The sequence below is a fragment of the Suricata suricatta genome, chromosome 12, assembly GCF_006229205.1.
Source record: "Suricata suricatta isolate VVHF042 chromosome 12, meerkat_22Aug2017_6uvM2_HiC, whole genome shotgun sequence".
Taxonomy (NCBI): Eukaryota; Metazoa; Chordata; class Mammalia; order Carnivora; family Herpestidae; genus Suricata; species Suricata suricatta.
The window spans coordinates 89,348,163-89,370,312 of NC_043711.1; the positions used below are offsets into that span (position 1 = coordinate 89,348,163).

Sequence of the window (22,150 nt, forward strand, 5' to 3'; positions counted from 1 at the left end):
TAAGATTTACTACCGGTTCAAACAAATGTGTATGTTATCTGCTTTTCACTGAGAATATCCTGTTATCCTATGATGTGTAAGTTACCTCATTGTAATTAGAATAGTTTTGAAGAAATACCTCTGTAAAACCTGTTTCTGCACCCTTTTCAAAGCATCTTTATCACTGAGAATTATTTGTAAAAGTTCCACCTTTTGATGTCATAAGTCTTTAAATAAAGGCCCAAGACCTGGCTAGGGAGGAGTTAGATGGAGATATAAGAAGATGCAGGAGGAGTTAGATGGAGATATAAGAAGATACAGGATACAGGAGATAGAGGAGATGGAATAAGAATGTCGGGCTGGGCCAATTAAGAAACTGCCCTGCGTGAGTCTCTTCTTTGCTTCTCATCCGCCGCTGCCCCTTCAGGGAGCCCTGGACCCGCTGGAGCGGGCCTCCAGCAGTGTATCTTGTGTTTATGTTCACTGTGAGAGCTAGAAGCAATAGTGCCCATCAGCAATGATACTCAGCAGCTCTCAGATCTTGGTTTCTAAGTACCATTCTCTGCTAAAAGGAATTGGGGTTGGTGCACAAAAAAGCACAATAAATTGTACCAGAAAAATAAAAGAAGTTTCCAAGAACTGATGGGGATATATTAGAAGGACACAGGCACTTCTCCAAACGTATACTTCTTACATTTGTAGGACCTGGACAGAGAGACAAGTGGGGGCCACAGACTGCTTATTTAAATGCATAAACCAGCAGATCAAACTAATAACCTGTTAAATGAGATATATTCATTCAATCCTACATTGGCAAGTGCATTTATACATAAAAACAAAAATCAGAAGATGTATGTATAGTTTTCACCTGACTACAAGTTGGCAAAATATATCTTTAAAAAAAAAAGCATACAGGAACTGACTAAAAGGGGCTCCCACTAAGACTGGGACAATCTGAGCATAAGAATAAGTAATAATGGCAACAGGCTATCACTGACTCAGAACAATCAGCACCTATGAGTTTTCACTAAAAGAAATAAATGATACATTAAAAACAAGGGTGAAAGGAGAGCCCATGCTCACAACAGACATTAACCAATACATAAATTATGAATGATGGAATGAGAAAAAACATCCTCTGGCAAATATCAAGAATTGATTCAGACAATAATCATCAACCAATGTTAAAACTAAGGGAAGAAAGTTTGATGAAGAACAGGATGCTTACCTAGTCCAGAAATAAATCCTTATAAAGTATGCAAACATTAAAAAGAAATAGTAACGTTATGAGGAAAATTTTGGAGGATAACACTTTAATGATCAACTTTACCATTACCTATGATGGGACACATGGATATGATGCACTGGGAAGAATTCAGTATTACTTTTGTAGTATTCCTGCCAAAAAGGCATAACTTGAATCTAATCCTGAGCAAACCCAACACAGGGGACATTCTGTAAAATAACCAGCCTGTAATTTTCAAGAGTCAAGGTCAAGAAAGCCAAGGAAAAGATGAGATATAATGAATCTAAAGATATATGACAACTAAATGTAACAAGTGATCCTGGACCAGATTAAAAAAAAAACCTGACATAAAAGATATAACTGAGATAAGTGACAAAGCTGGGGCTAATGGTATTAATTACATCAACATTAATTTCCTAGTAATTGTATTGTCTGTATTGGAAATGCACATTGAAGCATTTAGGTGTAAAGGGATGATAGATCATTGGCTGACAGATTGACTGTCAGACAGAGTTGGGGAGACAGAGACAGAAAGGAATGGTACAGCAAATGTGGTGATCTGTAAGGAATTAGGGAACTAGGGTGGTCTATGAAAGCTCTATATGGGGCACCTGGGTGGCTCAGTCAGTTAAGTGTCTGGCTTCGGTTCAGGTCATGATCTCACGGTCCGTGGGATTGAGCTCTGCGTCAGGCTCTGTGCCGACAGCTTCAGATTCTGTATCTCTCTCTCTCTCGGACTCTCCCCTGCTCACGCTGTCTCTCTCTGTCTCTCAAAAAACCATAAAAAATTTTTTTAAATAAAAAAAGAAAGCTCTATATTATTCTTGACATGTTTCTGTAAGTTTGAAATTACTTTGAAACATGGAGTTAAAAATATTTGGCAGAGTAGAGGGAGTGAATTGGGGTCAATCAAAGAAGACTGGCAATGAAGGCTGATCATTGTTGAAATAATGGGCATACAGAAATGAGTCTGCAATCCTCTTTGAAATCTGCCATATTAATACATTTCTTAAAGGAAAAGAATATACTTTTTGGGGCCACATCCTGAATATACTATGTTCTATTTGCCTCAGCTGTTACCACCTTTCTCTACATCATCTCTTTCCTAAATGGCTGCAATAGCTTCCTGTCCACTATACCTACAACCTTTCTTGATAATTAATGCCTCTCTGCAATCTTTTAATTGCCCAGGACAGATCTCACTAATCACTATTTAAACACTCCAAGGGATTCCTGGTAGACTAAGGGTAAAACTCCAGCTTTTCCCCTTGATTCTCACTTCCCTGCATAAACCAACATTGCCATCTCTTCTATCTTTTTACCACTTTCTCCCTCCAGGCAGACTGCTCTTGTTTACAATCCCTGAACATACTCAATTCATTTCATCCCCAGGGCCTTTATATTTGCTCTTCCCTCTCCCTGGAATATCTCACAATCTTATGTCCTCATCATTTGAGTTCTGTTATCCGTTATTTCCTCAAGATGCCTGATGGTTCCACTCAACTGCTAAGCTCTCCAGCCATCCTCTATCACAGATCACTCTTTTCTATTCTCACCCATCATTATATGAAATTGTGCATTTACTATTTATGAACTTCCCATGCCTCCCACCAGATTTAAAGAAAGACTATGAAGGCAAGAAACTTGCTCAGTCATTTTCACTGATGGCACAGTACCGGGCACATACTGATCGTGCCATAAAAAATGGATGATGTTAGACATTCAAATTCTAGTTTTGTTTTTCATTGGTTGAGTGAACCTGGGTAGATACCCTTGGCAAATCCCTTGGATAAATTCCTTAATCTTTCTGACTCACACTGTCGTCATCTATAGAATAGTAGCAACACACAATGCACATCTTACTGAGTTGAACAAAATTTTGAACACGCACATGACTTAGAGATGCAAAGAAGTACATATGCATGGCTTTATTATTATAATGAGTTGATATTGGGATTATTGACAAAATCATGTTCCCTGTCTAAAAGAGAATAAATTTTAAGCTTTTAACCATGGCCCGCTAACCCCTCCAACCCCTCATTATCTGCTCCCTGTCTTTCTCTCCCTGGCCTTCTATCAATATTTCAGAACTAATCCTATCAAATCTCCCCAAATCATGGAATGATACAATTTGGGCCTCTGTTCAGGTGCTTCCTTAATAGGATACACCCAGTCCTCTGACCTATTGTCTATATCAGAAATACCCACTTACCTTCAATATTCAACTGAATTGTCATTTTTTCTATGAAACTTTTCCTAAGTACCTTCTCATCCCCTCCATCTCTAGGCTTTTAGTTGTGCCCTGGGTATGTCACCAATGAGATCCCTCATAGAGTTTATTGTACATATTTGTTTTCATGACTGTCTTTTCCACTGTGCTGTGGGTTCTCCAGAGCAGGAACTGTATCTTAGTTACCTGTTTACCTGTATATCTCCCCACCAACTCAGAGCAAGCCCTTAACAAATGATTGTTAGATTTTTACCACCACAACCACCACCACCACCACCATCATCATCATCAGTATCTCCTTACAGAGGAGAGGATGGCCAATGATGACAGTTTTCCAGAGTAAACAAATGCAGATAAAGTGTGGGAGGTGGGGTTTAAGTCATGGCTCTGACCTTGGGCAAATCACTCCCCCACTCTGAACAATAGTTTCTTTTTCTGTTGTAAGAAGGGTACAGCATAATCTATATACTCCCTTCCAAAACTACATTTCATGTTTTCCATTCCTCAACACCAGAATTATACTCTAATTGGGATGTCCAAAGTGTTGTGCCTGGGCCTCATGGAGAGAGGCTTAGACCTTCCACCAGGGACTGGAAACTCCCAGGTCTAAACCAATGTAAGCTAGAGCTGTCCTTCATGCCTCCCTGCACAGCTCTTATCTGACCTTAATGATCACTGCTCTCTGTGAGAGAGCCTTTGAGCTGTAATTACTAATTGATGTTTGTAAAGTCTTTGAAATTCTCAGGTGACAGATGTAATCAAAGGCCAATTTATTATGATAATTGTTATTAGTACAGCTTCTCATTATTTGTTGATGTTAACGGCAGGGCCAGCAGGTGTTTCAGGATTGAGCAGGGGATTGAGGCTGGCCATATCTGGGTGGAGAAAGAAACAAATGTGATGTGTGGGGGATCTGAGGTCTTTTAGAAACCCCTGCTGATTTCGATCTACTCAGATCCAATTTGTGGGGTTATGAGTCAGCATCAATGCACTAAATGTACAAGGCTGCCTAATGGCATTTTTACATGCATAGGTTCAAACCCAGCTTAGTCTCTTGCTTCTGGAATGTGCTCTGGCACATCCTCAGTCTTGGCTTGCTCATCTGTTAAATGAAGATACATACAGTATGAATTTACACTTGCTGTGTAATTGGGCAATTGACACTTGCTTGAGGCAAAGAAGAGTAGATGTGGGAAGACCAGTTAGGAGGCTGTTGAGGTTTCCCAGGCACAAGATGATGATATTCAGGATGAGGATGGTGATGCTGGAAATGAAAAGAATATGTGAACTGAAGAGAATTTCAGAGTGTTAAACCATTAGGATTTGGTGACAGCTGGATATAGAGTGAGGTGTCCTGGGCAACCCAGACTTCTAAGATAGGAAAGACCCAAGGATCTTTTTGGAAGGGAGAAATGAACAATTCAGGTTTTAAGAATTCATTGCTTACTATCTCCACTAGTGGTCTCACGTAGATTTGGTTTATGTGAATGTCATCAACTCTGTAACCCAATAAATTGAGTAAATTGGTTTGCAAATTTGGGGGCCATGAGGTATAAGTTGGAATGTGACCAACATTCAGTTTCCAGGAAGGGCCTGCAGATTCGCCCACTTGTTTCTCTGTAAGTACATCTCTAACCTCCCTTTGAAATCTCACTCCTCCACTCTCCTCGATGCATCCAGTGTGCCAACTGCTGTCTCTGCACACCTTGGACTTCACTGATTTTGTTTCTCCTCCCTGAGTTACCTCTTCCTGAACCCTGTTCCCAGTCTATTCAAATTTGATTGATGGGTTTTTAAAGTCTGTGCACCCAATGATTTTTCTTGTTCTTTCCTTAGTACACCTCCACATTCTGCCTCATATATATCACCTATGAAATTCTAATAATGATAGCCAACATTAACCCAGTATTTACTGCATGCAAGCAGCAGATAAGCATTTTTAATACATCTTCTCATTTAATATTTACAAAAATTTTAATAAAGTTGATACTATTGGCATCAAAATTTTCCAAATGAGAACTTGATTCATAGAGTCTAAATCACTTTCCTAAGGTCACATGGATAGTCAGTGCCAATCTATGCAAACTCCATACCAGGTATATTCATCAGCAATGCCTAGAGAAAAGAAACTTTGAGATGCATTAATTTATTTAATGGAGTTAATTAATGGCATTAATGCTATTATACAGCACAAGGAACAGCATCATTGAGTATAAATGACTCCATTAAATTTCAGTTTAATATTGTATCACAATGTTGATGGAGAAGGAGCTGAGTGTTGGGGCAGAGATATTTTGATATTGACTAGGATCTCCTCAGGGCTCCTTATATAAGGATGCACATGATAAATCTCCCTTCTAATGTCTCCCATGGAAAGTATGTATGATTCTTTCTTTCCACTAAGAGAAGCTTTGCAAATCTGCCATACATTTCTTTTTGCCTTTTCTTCTGAGGAAGCTCAAGAGGTATAGATAATGTTCTATTTCATTAACCACCTATATTAGGCCTCTAGTATAATGACAACCTTTCTTTTGCTAAGATTGTTGAGCTAATTTAAAATTTATTTTAAGTCAAGACGTATACATACGCACATATATACATACATAATTATATACACATGCTAAAATATTTGTGTATTATGTATGTATACACATATGCTGAATTTGCACACATGCACATGCACACACACATACACACGTACTCACGTTAGCAATATCTTATTCAAAAAGTGCTTAGGAATATGAATAAAGTTATTACACCTGTTATTTATTGCTCACAAAGACCCAAGGGAGTTGGGAGGGCAGATCTCCTCCCCACTTCACAGATGGGGAAACTGAAGTTTAGTAGGCAAGTATTCAGTTCATGGAGCAGAAAAATAGCAGAGCCAGTTTTTAAAGTCATAGATCCAGCTTCCAAATTCAGTGGTATCCCAACTTCTTCACCATTTGGAGGCCAATTGGGCCAACCTTCATAAGGGCCTTTGGTTTGAAAGGGGCCTGATGGAAGCAGAAATCTCTGCTATATGGAAATTTAGACAGCTATTTCCATGAGCCTTTTTAGGACCAGGGGCGGGAGCCTCAAGACCCAGGCTGACAAGATTATCAGCTGTCAACATTTGGGTAACCTTCAGTTCCTTTTACAAATGAGTCTAAAGTATATTTGTATCAAAAGGAAAATGTTCTTGGTCCCTCAGGTCTCATACCATGATAATAAAATCTGTAGGAACTATGAGTTAAAAAATAAATTAGCAACCTGGGAGAGCTCATTTTGGTATTTGTACAAGGTGACACTCAGGGAATTTCTCTCTCACTCAGTAAGAGAAGTTTGAGCTTCAACAGGGCTTCAAGAGAAGTTCAGAACTTTTAAGAGCAGGTGTAAGGCTCACACGGTAGAAAGGAGATTGGAGGTAGGTATGCTCAGGAGGCTGGTTGATCCCCAGGATCCGAGGACTGGGAAGGGGAACTGGGCAGTTTGATGGGGTAGACGACCTAGGCTCTGGTTACAGAGTAGAACTGGGAGGGGCACGGGCCAGGCCTAATGTTTCCAAAGTGGTTATCAAAAGGTTTTGGTGATAACCCTGTCCAGTTAAATCTCCATTTCTACCTTCACTGTGCTGCTGCAGAGCTGATACAATCCAGAGACAAGTTCCTAACATAGGACTATGGCAACAAATCAGAAAAAGAATATGTGGAGGTCTTTGGTTCAGTTTTCTGTTACTTTGGATCAGCAATTGATAAGTGGGTGAGATCTGAAGTTTTCTGAGGCCTTTCAACCATACTGCATGGTAGGCCTGGAAGAACCACTGCCTTTCAAAGTGGAATAGTGTCAACAGGGAGTATTAGACACTTCTTTACCACATAACTATGGAGATAAAATGAGAAAGCTGTTACTAAAATCCCTTCTTCGTTATGAAGTAACAGATTCTATGAGATTGTTGGATGCTTCTGGCAGTCTATCCATTCACTGATTTAAGTGGAGTCACTTTGTGAGACCAATTGGGAAGTGGCACAGGTGACAGCATCTTCTTTGTGTCTGGGAGGCAGCAGGTGCACAATAATAGAAAGTTCTCAGGGTCTGTGATAAGAAATGCACAGGTGTTTCGAGAGTAAATGTGGGTGTCATGAAAATCTGAGGGAAAGGCTTCACAATGCATAGTAAGGAAGCGTGGTGGTCATTAAGGATATTCTCAAATATCCTAAGCTCACATTCTAGGCACTTGGTCAGAATCAGTTGCCTGATTGTTTCTGAAGTTAGGCATGGCCACATGACTAGCCTTGGCCAATAAAATGTGCAAGTGCTGTGTATCATTTTGTGTAGAAACTTTTTAGAACCAGTGTCCTATTTGCCACATTTCTCTTTCTCTGCTGTGGTGACTGTGTAAGCATATATTAAAATGGGATTTGCATTAGCCTAAGCCCCTGAGTGACTATGATAAACAGAGTCCTTCTGCTGACCCATTCTGGACATGAAGGAGTGAAAAACTTTTTTTCTCATAATGCAAGGAGATTTCATGTTATTTGCTATTACATCATAAGTTAGTTTGTCCTAACCAATATAGAAGGTTTCTTATAAATTCCCTGATAGAATATCTAAAACCCAAATGATGAGATACCTTGTGTTATCTTAACTCTAACCCATCTGAGCTTGGGTCTCCCGTATCTTCTCATTTCATGGTAAACCTGTGCTTTACTGACATGCTAAATGAGAAGTCACTAAAGTAGAAATAGAATCAGGAAATGGGGTTGGGAAGGGCCAGATCACTCCCCAAAGACAAAATCTGTTATGTCACATGTCACAGGATTCAACAAGCACAGAGGTCAGGCTTGGAACCACATGTAAAACATTAAACTAATAAAAATAAAGCCTAAAGTGAGGTTAGGAAGCAATTAAATCATGGGTGAGTCCAGACAGTCAACAGCTGCCACACAGACATGGTTCCTGAGGTCAGATAAGGATGCTCCAACCTTCCCCTCCCTCAGGAGAGGAGCTGCAGGAAAACAGCAAAAAGAAAAAGAATTCTGGGGGAGGTAGATCATTAATCTCATCATGTATCTTGAGATGTTAAGTAACAGCTCAAATTCACATCACTGGAAAGCCAAAATTCAAAGCCAAGTCTGTCTGATGACTACCTCTCAATTCTTCCCATCCCTCCATGCCACAGAACCAATCCATGTACAAACATTCTTTTAACAGTTCTTGGACACAACTATATATAGCTCCTTCCAGTACATTCAGAGACGGAGAATTCTCCATAACCACACTCTACCTAGATAATCCTAACTATTATAATATGATTACACTGCAAACATGAGAACCCTTTCAAAATAGCAGCTGGCTTCCAACTGCTCTCAAGAGGCAATTGAGTTCAGGAGCTGGAAGAGAAAGCGAGAGAATGAGAACAATCACCCTTCTACTTCCCAATTCTCTTATTTAGATCACCATTTGGCAGAGGCATCATCCAGGTTAAATGTGCCCCTACACTATGAAAAAAATATGGCGAGGAAAGAGTTTTCTCTCTGCATAAATATAACATGCACACAGCTCTGCCCAAGAAAAGGTGGCTTCTGGTGGATATTTGCATCATTTTGCCACACTTGTTTTGCATCCAACCGTTAATTATGGTCCTTTCAACTTCACAATCATGGTTAATGGTGGTGGGGATGCAGAGAACAGTATATTCAGCAGACCTCATTCTGGGAAGAGTGGGGGAAAAACAATGCAAAACTGCACCCACCTGCTGTTTACAACTGAGACAGCTACTCTGGGTACCATTTGGAAGATTTGGAGGAAATCATGGCTGCCCAGGAGCCTGGAGCTTGGGAAATGAGACAGCTGGGGAAAAGTCTTACTGCTATCATGGAAGGAAGGTCCTCTAGGGGGCTCATCTGTCTATGGTGAAAATAGCTCATGCCACACTGAATGGAAATTGACTGTACTGACACTTATTTGGTTGTCTTTCAGAATTCAAGATCTTTTCTCATTTAATCCTCAAAATGACTGTGTGTTTTATATTACCATTTCAATTTCATAAGCAAGAAAAGAGACTCACAGACAATAAGAAACAGTTCAAAACCATTCGTACCCTCATTCAGTCATTCATTCATTCATGCAACAATCATCAAGTATATACTATGTGTTAAATATTGTATTCAGTATGGAGAATACAGAGGCAAACAAAACAGAGATGCTATCTCCTGCAGTTCTCAGTCTAAGGATGGAGGCAAGGACTATGCAAATGCAAGTACAATTAAAAATGTGCTCAGTTTTATGAAGAAAAAGAACAGGTTAACATGTAAGTGAGTACTGGCATGGACAACTCTTAGAATGCGAAGTTCTCAGAGGATGTGACACTCAAGGTGAGGCCTGAAAAATGAGAAGGTACTAATTCTGCAAAGAATGCAGCGAAGATATAGTCAGGCAGAATTACAGCTTCCATAAGGGGCCAAAAGTGAGAAAAATATCTTGGAATGTTTGGGAAACAATATTTTAGAAAGTGGTAAGGAGAGGAGGGGTAGTGAAAATGTAGTAGGCATAGTCTAACTATATCTGAAGCACAAGGCTAGGTTCTGGCCACCCTTGTTTTAAAAATATTTTTATTTATTTTTGAGAGAGAGAGAGAGAGAGAGAGAGAGAGAGAGAGAGAGAAAACGTGAGCAGATGACAGTCAGAGAGAGAGGGAGACACAGAATCTGAAGACAGGCTCCAGGCTCTGAGCTACCTGTCAGCACAGAGCCTGACACAGCACTCGAATCCACATACTGTGAGATGATGACCTGATCCGAAGTTGGACGATTAACCAACTGAGCCACCAGGTGCCCCATCTGGCCACCCTTTTTAAGGAGGGCTTTGGAAAAAAGGATTATGTCTATGAAAGTACAGAATAAATAGGACTAATAAGATAGAGAAAATCATTCCAAGTGAGAAACAGAAGTAATTGCATGTTAAACATCAGTAAGATATAGCCTGAGTTACCAAAGATGGTAGTTGGTACTGTCATATTTTCTCCAAGAGGCTGACATGGGAAAGAAAGATTTGATTTGTTCAAATCAACACAAGTGCCCAAGAGTAGAGAGTTAAGGAGATGAAATTTGGCTTTATACAAGGAAGAATATTCTAATAATTTTGCCTGCTTCTCAATGGAATCAACTCATTCCCTCCAGAGAACTTCAGTGGTCAAGCTTAGGTTCTATAATGCCCTGCCAAGAATGCTTTATTCTGTAAACTCTATAGTCATCTACTTATATGTGGGAGTATTTTAATCCACCCCTGGATTAAACACAACGGAGAGCCCAAGTATGATGTACATCATGAGGCATGGTGCTCAGAGTCCTTGCAGGTATTTCTTTGGATGATGGTCTGAATTAGATGACACTGCAAAAGCATCCAATTCTAAAATGATATAGTGGATCTATAATTTAGGTGCCTCCAAAATAAATGGTTACAATATGGCTTGATTCACAAGAAAGTCTGGCACTGAGGATACAGCACCAAGGACAGTGCTCTAACAGCCAGCACTGCCCTTGTTCTCCATAAGAATCAATGGCTAAATGTGATATTACTAATCTGATCAAAATTCCAGTAAAATTGCCTGTCAACAACACACACTTCATGAAAATGCCTGCAAGGACTCTGAGCACCATGCCTCATGATGTACATCATACTTGGGCTCTCCGTTGTGTTTAATCCAGGGGTGGATTAAAATACTCCCACATTTAAGTAGATTACTGTAGAGTTTACAGAATATTCTTATCCTCATCCCATTAATATTCAACACAGATCTTATGTCAACATTTAATGAGTGAAGAAGTGCCTTTTTTTTGACATATAGTATGTGCTTGCTAGAGACTTACTTAGTTGATAAATCAGAGTTACTAGGGTTTTGTGTGTAGGTAGTCTGATTGCAAAGGCTGGATATTTAGCAAGTCTGATGAACTGAAAAAAAGAAAACTATCTTTAATATCCATAGAAAAATTTACCTGGACCCTAAAATTTTCTTACCCTGTTCTAATAAAACTTGCAGGTAGGGCTGGGGGAAATAAAACTGATTGACAGTAAATTATTCAATCTGACCAACAACTATCCTGCAACAAATGGCCATTTTTAAATTTTATTTAATTTGTTTTAATTTAATGTGACTTGGGCTCATCCTTTGTTTGGTTTTAATCTTCTAGTAATATAGAAATATCTTGACCCAAGATAATTTTTCCTCTTTAATGAGGGGAACAAAGCACCATTTAAAATAATCAAATCTGGTACTTTTGTCTTCTGGCTTTACAGTTGCTGATTTCCATATTTACTTATGGTTTCCTTTGCTCCTCCCATTTTCTTTGTAGATTGTTGTTTCCTGTTTTTTTTAAAGGATAGATCAGAAATCTGCCTTTATGTTTAAAAAAACTATATTTTCAAAAATTCTTAGTATCAAAAATAAAGTAGTTGCTATTTGTTCCATACTGTCTAAATTGGGGAAACTGGCACATTTTTATATTACCCTCATTAATCCTCCAACTCTTTCTCAGTTTCTGTTGATATAATAGCAAATTACAGACCTAGATTACAATTGTTAATTTCTCACATTATACATCTTCTCTTTAAATAATTATTTTTTTATATTAGCCTCTTTTGTAACATATTTATAGCAATTCTTTAGAATTAACACTATGTTTAATTAGTTTCCATGCTCACTGTTGGTCATTTCATTCCGCATTTCTCTGTTCTTGATTTCTTTATTTTGATTCATTGCTTGGTCAATTGCTCTTTGAATGATTTATTAGAGGCAGGGCACGCGGGAGCCCCTGGATACTGAGAATGTCTTTCTGATGTATTTGCACAAGAACAACAACTGGGCTGATAAGGAATTTGTGGGTTATAACATTTTCTCCTCAAAAATCCTCCAGGCTTAACTGCATTGTCTGCTGCCCTTTATGAGATGGAGAAATCTGAGAAGGGCCAGGCAGAGATTTGTTAGACTGAAAATGGCTTTTCTGCTCCTGTGACCCTTTAACTTAAGTCTTTTCAGTAAAACTTAATACTAAATACAGTAATTTGAAATAGTGTGTAGTTTTTCCCTTGCCAGAAAAATACAACATGCTGAGTGCCCAGCTCCCATAGCTTTTCCTCTCTATTCTTTTTTTTTTCTCTCTGTTTTCTCCTATTCCTCGCTGTTTCCCTCAAGACACCTGGCATAAGCAACCATCCAATTCCTTTCCTGCAAATCTTAGTTCCAAAGTGGGAGGACACATGGTATGGGATGGGAGGCATAAGTAATTAAACGGCCTTGTTCACCTGGAAGCAGTAGTAGAAACTCCTTCCTAGATGAGGTAGCTTCAGAGCGGGGTGACTTCTTTCCCAACTGCAAACCTCCTTGTCTTGAGGAAGTAGTCTATGGTGTGAAGTTTGGGAAGCCAAACCTCCCATTGTCCTCTTGCCTAACCTGCTTGTTCCACTCAAGGCCAACCACCCTTGGGTTGGGGAATTCCTCCTGTGGTCCATTTGTCAGTTTCTTGGGCTCTATAGACTTGTTCTCTTGCCAGCTTTTTTATTAGGGTCATGGTAGGAATGTGATACAGAGTGAACTGAGTGCAGCTGCTACCCTTCCTCACAGTATATAAACCCAAACAGCATCTCTTGACATGTCGCCAAGAGCAGGGAAATCCACACCTTCTCAGAATTGTGCTTGACCAACAAACTGGCCAATCTGGAATGCAGAGAAACAGAAACAAGATGGGCTCCCAGATGCTTTCTGCCCATCTTTATGTCTTCCTTTTCAATACATCAGAGTGTTTCATGCAGAGGGAAGACCAGATGGACAGATGGAAGGCAGTCTGGCAGCTTCTCTTTGTAGTTTTAGACTCTCTGTGAGGAATGTTGCTTGGGCAAGTAACAAATGCAGAACTGAAATACCAATGTGGAATTTAAATGGGTATGTGGACATTTAAAATGTTAATTAATTCCTCAATCCAGGTTTCTCATAAGGTAATGACTGCTACTGACAGACTCAACTCTCTATCTTGGCCACCAGAGCCTACAGAGGCTATCCTGTAGACCCTTCACCAAATCTTGCTTTTATTTCGTCTTTCCCTTCTCCAGTGAGCTTCTCACTTCTCCAGATAGACCATGGAACATGGCACACACCAGAATCCCTAATGTTAAAAAAGGTCTTGCTGGGGAAGGGGGAGGGGCACATACTATATAACCTTAATATGAACTATAGGGCCTAGCCTATGTCAGTGTTAGTTAAAATATGAAATATTTCAGTGTTTGTGAAATATGGCAATCTGAGATATGGCCACAAAAGCAAAATGGGAAATACTTGTGTCACAAGAGGAACTAAAGATATTAGCGTGCAGAAAATAAGACTAGATGGGTGTCTTTGAACAGAGGGGAAGTGGATGGTAGGAAAGATCTTATGTAACTTAAAGAATAGCACCCGAGAAGGTGATTGCCTTGGTTCTCTTGGGACCTAAGGGCATGGACCAAGAGCATTGGGTAGAACCTATAATAAGAGACCTATTTCAGGCAGTGCAATAAAAGGCTTTCTTAGAGCCACAGACACTCTAAAGATCAGTAAAGTTACCACATAAAGAAGGGAGTTTTTGGTCATTAGAGAGATTCAAGAATAAGCACTAATACCAATTAACTCTGATGTTATAATGTTGATTGTTTTATATGTAGGGGGAGGGAAGGAGGTATTTGGTGACCTTTCAGATCTTCTTCAGCCCGTGATTTTGTGATGTTATGACTGGTATCCCATTTTGACTAAAGAAATATCTGACACTAAAAAAGGTTTCCTTGTCTTTGAGAGAAGAGAGTACTTTATAATGTGACTATTGGTAATAATAAAAGAGTTTGTATTCACTGATTAATTATAACATGCTTAGTGCATTCAGATAACAGGTCTATAGGTATTATTTTGTGGATGAGGAAATTAATATTCAGATAGGAATGCAATGGGCCCAAAGGTAATTTGAAACACCTTTTTTATCTTTTAATATTGAGGTGTGCAAATTTTTTTCTGCAAAGGGTCATACAGTATATATCTTAGGCTTTATATGGCAAAAAGTCTGTCTAAACTACTCAACCATACTGGTATAGCATCAAAAGCAGCTTTAGACCAAGTAAATGAAAAGGTATTGCTGTACTTAAAAAAAAAAAAAAAAAGATTGTGTGTGTGTGTGTGTGTGTGTGTGTGCGCGCGCGTGTGTGCGTATCAGTCATGGAGTTGGATTTGGTCCACAGATTTTAGTTTGCCAACCTCTGCTCTAAAGCCATGCTACCTCTCATTTGAGAATGGGAAAATACAAACAAGGTAAGAAATGGCCTCCATGTGGCCATACTTACTCCATTTGCTTTGCTGAGTGCCTGGAAATAGATGCTGTAGCTTTTCAGAGGGGAAAGAGGAGGGTTCCAGTATCCATTATATGTCTTGTTGTCACCCACGGTAAATGGCTGGGTGACAGGCAGGTTGGCAGGCTTCAATTCAGCAGCAAAGTAGTGTAGAGAATCAAGGCTGGAGGCATTCCTATAGCTCACAGGCACCGAAAAGCACTCAATGATATCAGCTGCCCTCCGTGATTTCTGAAGTCGCTCCTCCTTGACAACCAGCTGATAAACACTGGATAGGGAAAAAAGCAGATGAGCAATGATCTGGAGGGATGAACTTATTATTTATTTCTACTTGTGTCTATAACTGAGCCTCCCACCCGAGCTTTAGAATTATAAACCCACTGCTGTATAGAAATCTATCTCCATTTAGATGACCCAAGGCCAACTCACAGTGGATATATCCAAAATGCAACTTGGGGAAATAGAAATCAATACCACACTGAGATACCACTTCACGTCAGTCCAAGTGGCTAAAATGAACAAATCAAGAGACTATAGATGCTGGCGAGGGTGTGGAGAGATGGGCACCCTCCTACACTGTTGGTGAAAATGTAAACTGGTGCAGCTGCTCTGGAAAACAGTGTGGAGGTTCCTCAAAAAACTATCAATAGAACTCCCTTATGACACAGCAATAGCATTGCTAAGCATTTACCCAAGGGATACAGAAGCACTGATGCATAGGGGTACATGTACCCCAATGTTCATAGCAGCACTGTCAACAATAGCCAAATCATGGAAAGAGCCTAAATGTCCATCACCTGATGAATTGATCAAGAAGATGTGGTATATATATACCACATGGCAATGAGGAAGAATGAAATATGGCCATTTGAGGCAAAGTGGGTGGACCTCGAGGGTGTCATGCTAAGTGAAATAAGTCAGGCAGAGAAGGACAGATACCATATGTTTGTACTCATAGGTCTAACAGGAGAACAGGAGAAACCTAATGGAGGGCCAGGGGCAGGGGGAGAGGAAAAGAGAGTTGGGGAGAGAGAGGGAGGCAAAACCTGAGAGACTATTGAATACTGAAAATGAATCGAGGGTTGAAGGGGGAGGGGGAGGGAGAAAAGAGGTGGTGGTAATGGAGGAGAGCACTTGTGGGGAAGATCACTGGGTGTTATATGGAAACCAATTTGACAATAAACTATTTAAAAAAAAACCCCAAAATGCAACTTGGTCCCAACCCCTACAAACTGGCCTCTTCCTCCTTCTACCTTTCTTTCCTTAGTGAAGGGTAGTATTGCCCCATCAAGTGACCAGATATTGAATCTGGGGCTTATTTTCAATTATTATCTCCTTAGATATCAATATGCCCCTCTAATCAAAAAGTCCTGTTGAAATCAGCTATCTGTATCTGCCCCTCCTCTTTTTTTTCCTTCATTAATAATGCTGAAGTTGGGCACATCCCTACCTCTTACCTGTATTCAAATGTTCTCTTTACCTCTAACTTACCTGATCAACTAATTAGTTAAGTCATTGATCTTAAACATATAAACAGTGTCTGTCTTCCAGCACTTTCATAAACTGTTATCCTAATGATATAATCTAAATTCCCCATCCTGGCATTGGGGACACTTGTGCCTGACTTCCAGTCTTTTATAAACTCTTAGTTTGAACCCCTTATTCTAGTATATTTGGACCCCCTGATATTGCACAAACATCCTTGGGATTCCACTCCATGCCACTGTCAGTTCATGCTTCCTCCACATGAAATACCTTCTATCAACTTCTGACTGGGAAGCCTTTCCCTAAAGGCTGAGTCTATCTTTCATCTCCTCAATGAAGCCTGTCTAGACCCTCCCACTCTGAATGAATTTCCTCCCACTTTAGTTCCTTCACAACTCACTAATGGATATTTTCTTGGGATTGCAAAAATATGAGCACAGGACTATGGTTTCTCTGGTTATATTGTTAACTTTCTGGACAGTAGGAGTTGTGGCTTAGTTATTTCTCTATCACTTACCCCAACCCCACATTGCCCAGAAGGTTACCTGATACCCATAAAGTCATCAGTGAGTGCTTGTCCAAGTAAGTCAAAATGAGTTAAAATTTAAAGTAGTGATGAAACTAAATATGACTGGATGCAGAGTCCCTAATCAAGATAAACAGTGACTACTCTGAGATCCAGTCTAGTGATCATATACCATTCCCTTCAACGTAGAAGAAAATAAGAAGGCACCAGTGTATGAGGAGAGATGGTCAAGCCTTTACTGAACACCAGCTGTAGGCCAAATGTGTATGCTCCTTTTATAAAAGTTATCCTAAAGATTGTGAATCTGGATGGCATTTTACTATCTCTTTGAATGCCCACAGTTTATATTTCTAGATTTTCTTCTTTTAGAAGATCTTTATTGCAGAGATTTCTGGAACTCATGACCTAAGACAAAATATCAATTGCCTGAAGAGTGCTCCCAGGAAATTTTTGTGAATTAATAAGGTGACTTCAGCAGTAGCCCCAAACCAACCTTCTAAAGATGGCATAGTGAGGTAGCACATGGTTTATGAAAATGGAATGTGGCGAGAGCTACCATCCTTCAATGAAGATGTCCATCTAAAGACACTTGGTTAAGAAGCATAACTTGGGCAGAGACAGAGGCACAGGACTATTTCATTAAAATAAAAGAGTATAGAGGGACTAACCCAAGGAAACATGATACAATATGGCAAGTCTTTCCTTGAATCTCCTTGAGCATGAGGATCATTAGCAATGCAAATGGGAAAGAAATAAACATGTGAATCTTTGCCATACTTGGAGAGAGTGATACCTTGAGTGGAGGTGAACAATGGCTCAATGAGCATGTGTACTCTCTGATGGGCACACCTGAATTAGAACTCAACAGCCCAGAGTGCATGTTAGTGCCATATGAGTGAATGTGGCCAACCTCTATGGGAGGGCAGACTATATGTGAGTGTGGACAACATCCAAATGACCATCTGTAGGACCTGGTGCCTAAAAACTGAGCAAACACATATACTCTTTGAATGAGTGAGTATGACACCCAGATGAATATGTGTGGACACCTAAATGTGTATGACATCTGAGTGTCTAAGATCCCAAAGTATATGGGTGTGTGACATCTATATGTATTCATAAAACTGAAGTCTGGGGTGCCTGAGTGGCTCAGTAGTTAAGCCTCTGATTTCGGCTCAGGTCATGATCTCATGGTTTGTGAGTTCAAGCCCCGCACTAGGCTCTGCACTGTCAGTGCAGATCCTGCTTGGGATTCTGTCTCCCTCTCTCTGACCCTCCCCTGCTTGCACTCCCCCTCTCTCAAAACAAACATTAAAAATATATATTTAAAAATTTGAAGTCAATAAATGCCTAAATTAAATTATGACTTCAGGGCACATTCCCTCCTCAACTCTGGGGTCCTTCTCAATGGAACAGCCACTATTTTTATCAAGACAGTGAAGTTCAAACAGCCTCTGAAAGACATCAAAAGATCCAAGACGCAAACCTAGAGGAGAGGTGTCTATTACAGTTTTCAGGCCCTCCATTGCTTTACATGCAACAGCAGTCTCAAGTAAAACTCTCTACTTGAATCTTGCTAGACTGCTCAGGACTGCTTGTTGAGGGTCTAACTCATCCAACTCTAATCTATGAGGAAAAGGGCAAAAGGCAATGAAGAGTGAAGAAGCAACAGCCTCTTGGGTCCACCTCTGGAGGCTTGCAGTAGGACCCACAAGACTGAATTGGGCTTGGATGCACTCAGCCTATCCAGCCCGCAAGCCCTCCTCACTAGGTCGGGAGGCACTAACAGGTCCACCTCTAGGAACAGGATTTGCAAGGACCTGTGAGTCCCTGCTTTCCTCTGATGCCCAATCTATCCCTAACTACTCTTGGGTTAATCCTGTCCACATGAGAAGACATCTGTCCTTGTTTCTAAGTTGAAAATTTTTGTGCCACCCCTGTGTCCTTCTGTTACCCTTTCCCTCTAAATTGAGAATCCAAAGCCTTGGGAACTTCAGTGGGGCCAGATCCAATTTCCACAATCACTTTCTGTTGTTCTTGGCTCTACTATGATGAGGTGGGTCATGAAGAGGCACCAGATTGGCCTGGTGCCGCTCATGACTGGCATGAGATTCTGCGGTTGTGGACAGCTAACCAGTGATCTTCACTGGGCTCTGACTTGTGAATGCTGCCGAAGGCTACAGACGGAGGCAAAACATGTCTCCAGGGGTCAGCCTGGGATCCCGCCATCATCCTCACTTATTGAAGACTAACTTGTCAGTTCAACCAAACTCAGCAGCCAGATTACAGATAAAGACACTGAAGCTGACAGGCTGAGTGCCCTGTGTCAAACTGTGGCAAAAGCAGAAGGCCAGACTTCTCCTTTTGGTTTCTTGGGATAATTTCATTCTCATTGTCCTTCTTTTAGAAACATCTTTATCTAAGCTCTTTATGGCTTGATGCTAATGATAAAATCATATCTAAATGAGAACTCCCCCAAAGTTGCATCTTTAGTGCAAAAGAAGTAATTGTAAATATTTCATAGCATTTGTAAACAGAAGGGATTTTTTTTAATGGAAAAATCCTGATAGTATCAGAGAAGAATAACTTAAGTTCCTCACCTCACCACATACAGCATTCACTCCCACATTTCCCCATCCTGTGACATCCCCTCTACTTCTTCCATGAGAAGATGAACACTTATGGCCATATTTTTTGCATAAGTTATCCTGAGGGTCTCTTTTTGCAGGGGCCTGAAAGCAGTCTCATCTCAACACAAAAGGTCAAGGGTAGTTTGTACCTTCTTTGTCTCCCTGTCTTTGGTTGCCTCACTCCAGTTTACCTTCAAGGTCCCTTGCTCATCCTCTTTGCTGTAGTGACTGCCTCCACCCATGTCTCTCTCCCCAAATTGTCAGACCCAGTCTTGCCTATAACCTCAATCCTCCAGTTTCAATGTCTTGAGACTAGGACACTATACTCTAGCTTTATGTCCCGAGACCTAAGCTCATAAAGGACAGTTGCTTCAGAAACCTTGAAGAGCAAGATGTGCAGGAATTCCTCTGCAGGTATTACAGGACCCTGCCACCAGGGCCTTATGTCAACAGTCTAGATGCTCCTCTCTGAAGGACCTGGGGTCTATCAGAGCCATCCATCAATCACTAACACATCCTATGGCTCCTTTTCATATCTGGGGAAGAGATCTCCAGCAAGGCGCTATTATCCAATCAGAATAATGAAGTCAGATGACAGACAGGATGCTGTAGTTCACAGGTGAAGACTGCCCAGATTCAGAGAGGGGTACATTTGTGCCCACATTCTCCCATAAGTAGGCTTCATAAATTCATATGATCAGTTCATACTGACATCGCCAATTAACACAAGATTCTTCCTCACCTTCCCCATAGCAAATTTGATTTTCCTTTTTCCTACAGTGAAAACCCTGGTTTCCAATATCAGTATTTTTTGCTCATTTACTCTTTCACACAATACACAAAAAAGCATTTCAGAATTAACTTATCAACACCACAAGCAGCCTCAATACTTAAAAAGTAAAGTTCAAGGTTTCTCTACTATCCTGTTCCAGCTCCTTCCCAAACAATTCAATCTTAAAGCCATTAGGTAGGGCAGAGCAAGGCAGGCATCCCTATGTGATGAGGAAAGCCACGAAGGCCCACTGTGGGGAGTAGAAACCAGAGTGTCCCTAGACCCATTCAGGTGATCTACAAGATCAAAACTATTTTCAGAATACTATTAAGATACTATATGCCTTTTGCACTTTTGGTGTCTTTCAGGTATACTGTGGAGTTCTTAAAAAGATACTAGACTTTAAAACTAATGAAGTTGGTAGTGCAGATATCTCTTTGTGGTACTGATCTCATTTCCTTTGGATATATAACCAAAAATGAGAATGCTTGATCATAGATTAGCTGTATTTTTTTATTTTTCTGAGAAACCTCCACACTGTTTTCCATAATGGCAGCACTAGTTTACATTTCTACCAACAGTGTACAGAATCCTCTTTTATTCACATCCTTGCCAACACAATATCTTGTTTTTGATAGCCACTTTAACAGGCATGGAGTGATATCTCATTGTGGTTTTGATTTGCATTTCCCTAATGACTAGTGATGTTGAGTACCTTTTCACATACCTATTGACCAACTGAATACCTTTTTTGGAAAATTGGCTATTCATGTCCTTTTCCCACTCTTAGAGGATTTCACTTTAGTTTTTGCTGGTGAGATGTAGGAATTCCCTATGTATTTTGAACATTAGCCCCTTATCAGGTATGTGTTTTACAAATGTTATTTCCCATTTTGCAGTCTGCTTTTTCATTTTGCTGACTGTTTCTTTTGCAGTTAAAAGCTTTTCAGATTGGGATAGTCCTATGTGTTTATTTTTGTTTTTGTTGCCTGTGTTTTTGATGTAATTTCCATTAAATCACTGCTGACACTAACTTCAAGGAACTTTTCCCACTTTATTCTGAAAGTTTATGTTTTAGGTCTTACATTAAATCTTTAATCGATTTCAAGTTAAGTTTTTGTGAGAGGTGCAAGAAAGGGGTCCAGATTCACTCACTTACATGTGAATATTCAGTTTCCCCCATACCATTTATTAAAAAGATTATTTCCACATTGAGTATTCTTAGCTTTCTTATCAAATACTGGTTTTAAATATATGCAGATACCTACATATCCATATATGCATGGACTTATTTCTGGGCTCTCAATTCTGTTTCATTGGTCAATGTGTCTGTTTTTATATCACTGCCATACTATTTTGATTACTATAACTTTATAATATAGTTTTAAATCAGGACGTGTGATGCTTCCAGCTTTGTTCTTCTTTTTCAGGGTTTCTTTGGCTATTTGAAATATTTTGTGGTTCCATGTGAACTTTAGAATTGTTTTTTATATTTCTACAAAAATGCCAAGGGAATCTTGGTAAGGATTACACTGAATCTAGATGGCTTTGGGTAGTATTGATATTTTAACAATATTCATTCTTCTGATCGATAAACACAGGATATCTTTCTATTTATTTGTGTCTCCTTCAGTTTCTTTCATCAGTGTCTTTACAGTTTTCAGTGTAGTGGTCTTTAATCTCCTTAATTAAATTTATTTCTAAGTATTTTATTTTTCTGACACTATTGTAAATGGGAATGTATTCTTTGTTTCTCAGATAATTGTTAGTGTATAGAAATGCAAGAATTTTTATATGTTGATTTGTTTCCTATAACTATCAAATTATCCTTTAATTTTTATTAAGTTATTCCATTGTATAATATATGTAAAGCTATTATGTTATATATGTTATACATTACATATGATATTATACCTTATGTATGAGACCATGTCTTCTG

The 22,150-nt window shown here is 39.7% G+C and overlaps 1 protein-coding gene across 1 annotated transcript in view; it reads right to left on the reverse strand.

Moving 5' to 3' along the window:
• Positions 1–22,150, reverse strand: part of PTPRT (protein tyrosine phosphatase receptor type T) — a 770,667-nt gene that overhangs the window by 226,809 nt on the left and 521,708 nt on the right. The window contains exon 11 of the mRNA XM_029917352.1: positions 14,793–15,066. Coding sequence (XP_029773212.1) covers positions 14,793–15,066 — 274 coding nt within the window. The remainder of the gene's footprint in view (positions 1–14,792; positions 15,067–22,150) is intronic.